Source organism: Sinocyclocheilus anshuiensis, unplaced genomic scaffold, assembly GCF_001515605.1.
Source record: "Sinocyclocheilus anshuiensis isolate Anshui unplaced genomic scaffold, SAMN03320099.WGS_v1.1 scaffold447, whole genome shotgun sequence".
Lineage (NCBI taxonomy): Eukaryota > Metazoa > Chordata > Actinopteri > Cypriniformes > Cyprinidae > Sinocyclocheilus > Sinocyclocheilus anshuiensis.
The window spans coordinates 1959100-1965608 of record NW_015552615.1 but is presented as its reverse complement, the minus strand read 5'-3'; the positions used below and the strand labels follow the sequence as shown (position 1 = coordinate 1965608).

Here is a 6509-nt window from a genome sequence, read left to right as displayed (position 1 = left end):
AACACATGTGTGTATATACAGTATATATATATATATACAGTATATATATATATATACTGTATATATATATATATATACTGGCTTCAAAATACAACAATTTATAAGTGATTATTTTAAGTAGTTTTGGTTAAAATTTAATTGACTTGCTTCTCATTCTTTTTCACTTCCTGGCAAAGACGGGAAGCCTTTTTAGCACTAATGCAACATAATTGATAATGGTTCATGTTTTATCTGTGTATTTTATCCCTCTCATTCTGTCACAGAGAATGGTGGGAAATGTAGTTTGGTGGCACAAGTGTGTTTCTTCATAAACCAAGCTTTATTGCTATTCTTCATCAGCAGTACATAATATGTACTAGCTAAATTATACTTAAACTACAGTTTATTATGATAATTAGCAATTATTTCCACCGTTTAATCAACATGCCTGCAGATGAAGTAATAGCTTAAATTCAGTGAAACTTGAATCTTCTAGATCTTTTCACCATAACTACAGAAAACATATATCAGCTATGTAATTTGATGCGCTAAGTCATGAATTCACCATTCACTTCTTGTTCAGTCCTCTGATTCTTGTACATGTGCATCTTGTGTGTGACCACAATGTCTGACTTTGAGTCATAAACAACCTCTGTGAGAGGAAAATCCGAAAAGGCCACCAAGTAAACCTCAATCAGTGCCCCTTTCCTGGAACGGCCTTATGACTAAGTCTTTATGATTCTGGTAAGAATAGTCTGGCAACTTCTGCCCCCCCTCCCCAAAAAACTCCTCCATACGTCCATGCCAGATTCCATGGTTGGAAGTGTCAGCTTGGGGAAAAACTGGCTGTAAGTCCATGTTTTGTAATTGATATTAGATCACACTGAAGTAAGTTTCCCTGGGCTTTCTTCTACAGAGATCATGAGGAATCCGGTGAACCCGGAGAATCATTGCTGGAGCCAACTCAGTTCTTCAGCCGACAACAATACATACTGTGTTGGAGCTCTGTGAGATAGTGGGCAGGGATGGCTTGTGTTCATTCAATGGGCGTCTGAATGAATGTGTGCGCTGCATGGCTTTCACTGCATTATTTACATTCCTGGACCACATGGAAATTCTTCAGCATTATATACTGACTGAGAGCTCTGTTTGGTTCGGGAGGGAGAGAGAGGGCGGGAAAGAGGAGGTTGTGCACCGGTGTCGGACTAAATATGTGTACCATGTCATTCAAAGTTAAGTCCCAGCTGCCTTATGGGAAAATTAAGTTTGTGTGTTTGCATCGGCTTCATCGCATGGAGCTGAATGGCCTTCAGCATTGCAGGATGAGCGTGTTTGTTTTGCAACAGATGTTGTGCAGTTGTGTCCATCTGACTTTATTCTTGCTCACTTGCCATGTCCTTTTTTGAAAGAAACTGAAAGTTCATGTTCGCAATGTTGCTTTAAGATGAAAGGGTGAGATAGAGGGAGAACGAACTGCCAGATGTTAGTTGCAATTAGTATTAAAAATAAACCTTTTTTTCTTTGTTGGCAAGGCATTGCGTCAGTGTGTTTTTACACACACACACACACACAGTTATACATGGTTAAATAATTAAAAAAAAATGTTTTTATTCACTTACCAAAGTACCAAACATTAACACACACACTTATTTATTTATGCATGTTTACATGTAATTTACTTTAATAATCACACACACACACACACACATATATATATTTATGTGTGTAATTTTTATATGTATGCAATTTATAAATATAATTTATTTTAATTATTTTTCTATTTATTATTATTTTTACTATTAATTTTAATTTTAAAATGTACTAGTAATTTTAATTGTTTAAAAACATTGTATTATTATTCTTAAATAATAATAAAAATGTGTATTATTTATTGTTTTAATTTTCCTTGAAACTTGTTTTACAGCTCCTGGTTTGTCTCCTTACTTTTAATCTTTTTTTTTTCAGATTATTATTCATTACCACACTTAAAAAACAGTACCATGGGTTTTGCATAAAAATAAGCCATGGTGATTTTATTCTACCATGATGTTAATACCAAGGCAAGTCGAATTTATTTGTATAGCGCTTTTCACAGTACACAGTACTTCAAAGCAGCTTTACAAAAAAATCTGGTTAATTTTATGAATATTTATTAATCAAAATTGATCAATTTATTAGTTATTAATATATCAACACCACATGTCTTTGAAGTACCTCACAGTAAAGTTTTTCAATGTGCCATAGTATATGAATTTGGTATTAGTTTTAATTTTTGCATTGATTAGTCACATACAGGCCACTTTCCCACTGTTAGCTGTACTACTAGCTCTTTCTTTATCAGAAGTACAGAGAACGCTCAAGTCCCCAGGCGTGCTGATGTTGCGTTTTGTCCAAAACAAACCCACTGTTTTTCAGACTCCGAATGGATGTCTAAATTGGTCAGTCCTCCCTCCCCCTCCCACCCCTTGACTCCAGCACTCCTCCCTCCTTCACCTCCCCCTCCCCTCATCCTTTGCTCGCCTCTCCTTATTTGGTCTGAGTGCTTGGGAGTGCAGGGTGGGGAAGAGGGTAGAGCGAGAGGGGGCTCGGTTGATATAAGGGAGAGAGAGAGAGAGAGAGAGAACTAACGCCGTACTTCCTTAATAAGGACATGTCTGGAATTTAAGCCCAACTCTCCAATAGAACGGCTTCTCCACGCTCCCCATGCACACACTCGTCTCTCACCCTCTGCCCCAGTGCACACACACGCTAAATGGAGACCTTTTTCAAAGCATGCAGTCATGTCTTTTTTTACTCAACGTTTGCTCGTTTGTGTTACCTCACATAATGTGATTATATTTGGTGACATGGCAGAAATCACTGCGTATAGATTTGTAGAGTATGATATAGTTAGTAGTGATCAGCAATCAAAGATTATGAATGTGTGCATGATTTTAGCTGGTGGTTTCATTGGTAACACCATTTGTGATGCCAATATTAATGAAAAATCATTTTCATTAATTGAAATAAACTAGATGAAAATCCCAAAATAAACTTGCCTTGGCAACTAACTGAAAATAGGTTGTCATCCGTGCTAAAATTACTAAAACTAAAATAGCAAATTAAAAGCTTAGTTAAATATAAAGCTATAAATATAAATGAAAATTTTTAAAACTAGTAAAAATTATTAAAGGACATAACAAAATTACTAAAACTTAAGCTAAAATTAAAATGAACACTGAAAATATTAAAAAATAAAATTTAATTCAAAATATTAATATATGCTATAGTGGTATATAAATTATGATAAAATAACAGCTGCTCAACAGTTTTTGATCAACAATATCTCATTATTTATCAAATTATTTCTTTTAATTGCATTTGCAATTTATTTCTCTCATGTTTCTTCCCAAAGAGACCTCTCTTTTTTGCTTTCCTGAGGATTTTGTTTAGAAAAAAAAAAAAGGTAAATGACTGAAATGTTTGTTAATGCAATCTTTCATGTAACAAGTAGTGATTTGCATTTTACACCTTAAGGTTAAAAAAGCTTAAAAAAAAAAAATACAGATACAATCCAAATACAAAATGAATGTTAATTCCATAAGTATGCGCTACTGAAATCACTGTGAATCACATACAGCACCCTAGCATAGTGGCACTAAGTTTTCTACACTTATTTTGCTTTAATTCTTTATAACTCAATTTTGATTGTTTTGTATTGTAGGCCTAATGCAGTGTAGCTCAGGCTTGAGGTTAAATGTTTGCAGTGTGTGACTGGATAAAAAGTCTGTACAGGATATTAAGTTTATATTTGAGAAACTAATGCGTAATTGTTTCAAATGTTGGTTCTACTGCAGGATTAGAAATTTTGTAACTTCTCTGGGGAACATCCAGTGACTGTGACCATCCTGATTACATGGGATGAATGGTGTTGCGTGTCACCTGAGAGGCAAATGCAATTTGGAAGTGCATCACTAATTGTCCTCCCCGCAGCGTTAGATTGCGCTGAGGTCTGAGGTCTGCAATGTCGAAAAGTAATTAGGCCGCTCACATATTCCAATGCTCTCCCGGCCGTTGTTTTGCTCATTCTGTGTCTTTGGGCTGCCAAGTCAAGCTTATTCTTTCAGTGTGCGTGTAACCAGAGCGTTTGAATATCCCCAAAGGAAGGTCTCAATCGGAGTTGGCCGTATTTACCCAAGCTGCGTTTTTTCGTCAACATCAGCAGAAAGTGAAATAAAAGAATGAAATATGTGGGCACACCAGTGACTCCTGGGACCCGATCCTCATGAACAATACCATGCGAAAAAGAGGCAGCCTGAAAAACGCTTAAGATCCCTTAACCATTTTCAGACATTTAGACGGCCACATTGGACCGCGTGCTCCCGACCACAAGCATTTTTGCAGGCTAGTCCTAATTATCTAATCCTTTTAAATGGAGCTTTATATATGCTCTAAAATTCATTTGTCGTTTTGGAAGTGTTTGAAAAGAGGAAATAGTAATAAGAGTCACAGTTGCTGCTGTCTTCATCAGCCAGTGCCCAAAACTGTGGGTGCACACGACTAAAGGGAGTGGTTTTGAACGAGGATTTATTAGCTTAATCTTTATGTCCACAATAAAGTAACATTCTCTTTCTCTCTGCCTCTCTTTCCTTGTTTCTTTCTCGCAGTACTTGTGTAGCGTGGGGGCTCGTGCCAGGGCCCGGTAGGAGCCGGCACCATTGCGTCCAACAAGTGGAGTGCCAACGGCAGCCCGGAGCAGGGGCTGGAGGATGGGGGTGATGAACTGGACAAGGCCATGGCCGGAGACGCCTAGGGCGTGTGGAGCCCCGAGGAAATAGTAATAAGAGTCACAGTTGCTGCTGTCTTCATCAGCCAGTGCCCAAAACTGTGGGTGCACACGACTAAAGGGAGTGGTTTTGAACGAGGATTTATTAGCTTAATCTTTATGTCCACAATAAAGTAACATTCTCTTTCTCTCTGCCTCTCTTTCCTTGTTTCTTTCTCGCAGTACTTGTGTAGCGTGGGGGCTCGTGGCAGGGCCCGGTAGGAGCCGGCACTATTGCGTCCAACAAGTGGAGTGCCAACGGCAGCCCGGAGCAGGGGCTGGAGGATGGGGGTGATGAGCTGGACAAGGCCCTGGATGGAGACGCCGAGGGCGTGTGGAGTCCCGACATCGAGCAGAGCTTTCAGGAGGCACTGGCTATATATCCGCCCTGCGGACGGCGCAAGATCATCCTGTCGGACGAGGGAAAGATGTACGGTAAGTGAGCTTGCAATGCATTCGTGTGCCGAAGGGGAAGTTGTGATGCACAAAATCCTTTTACATCAACATTCGACAAGTCCAGGGTTCAACGCTAAGGATTTTTTCTACTGGCCCGGTCGGGCCAGTGGTTCAAATTTTTACTTGCCCTGCCAACATTTGCACTGGCCCTGCCACAAAAAAATAAAATAGTCGCTGCTATCATTGTTTTTGATCTACTGTACGTTATCTTGTATTCTAATAAATAAGCTTATATGTCACCAATATTTTAGATACCAATTAAATTTTACAATTCTCTGTGTCAAATTGAAATTTCGATACCACAGCAAAAACCACTAGCCAAAAATAAATATAAATATAAAGTTCAAACATTATTAAAGACAAGTGAACAGCCAGTAAATAAGAACAAATGAACAAATTACAAGTAAAAGCACAATTAAAAATATAGCACAAAGATAGAAATAAAATGATGCTTTAGGTTTTTATGTTTGTAGATGTTCAGGTACAGAAACAGAAAAATCACATAAAATAACATTTTCATATTCTTCACTCTGTGTTGCACCTTGATTTTTCAATAATTTGAAATTAGAGGCTACCACTGCATTTTAATCATGAATTGATCCCAAAAAAGTGCAATGTTTGATTTATGTTAGACTGTATAATTTCAAAACCTGAAGCAAAAACAGAATGGCCTGACTTTAGCTTTGTGAAATTTATCTCTCTGACAGCAGGTGGTGCTTATGTAACAGTAATACAGCGTTTCCTTAGTTACTACTGTAAACACAGCAGCGCTGCGTGTATTAACTCTAATTTAAATGCATTATATGGAGGCAAGATGAAAAAGAAAACGGCATGTAAACTTTTCTGAAAACAGCCAGTCTTTCATGCCCGAATGCTTTTAAATCGCTTTAATTTTTAAATTAACAAGGCTTGAAAACACATGCATATGATTAACTTTTGTGACGACACTGCAGTGGCCCGATCGTTTTTCACACTGGCCCGGGCCATCGGGCAGTCCTTATTGTCGAGCCCTGAAGTAGAGGTCTGCGCGGGACTGTTTTTTTAGTCCCATTCCCGCAAGGTTATATTCCGCACCCACCCGCTCCCGCTATATATTCATTCTTTGTTCACCCGCTGTCCACTTAGAATAATTTTCTTCCCGACCCGACCGTTCCCGCTAAATTTAGATCTCGTTTCCAGAATCTCACATTTAAATTTCCGCTACTGAAAGAAAGAGAGATAGGCTGACAAATAAAAGTGTAGTCTGCACAAAATTGTATGTTATTTTATT

At 38.2% G+C, this 6509-nt stretch overlaps 1 protein-coding gene and 1 long non-coding RNA gene across 2 annotated transcripts in view; both read left to right on the top strand.

Annotated features, from left to right (window-relative positions):
- The window catches only part of LOC107666050 (uncharacterized), a 20379-nt gene extending 15623 nt beyond the window's left edge, over positions 1–4756 (top strand). The window contains exon 3 of the long non-coding RNA XR_001631625.1: positions 4626–4756. This is a non-coding gene — a long non-coding RNA (uncharacterized LOC107666050). The remainder of the gene's footprint in view (positions 1–4625) is intronic.
- Positions 4754–6509, top strand: part of LOC107665997 (transcriptional enhancer factor TEF-5-like) — a 30561-nt gene continuing 28805 nt past the window's right edge. Inside the window, exons 1-2 of the mRNA XM_016457088.1 lie at positions 4754–4765; positions 4978–5218. Coding sequence (XP_016312574.1) covers positions 4754–4765; positions 4978–5218 — 253 coding nt within the window. The remainder of the gene's footprint in view (positions 4766–4977; positions 5219–6509) is intronic.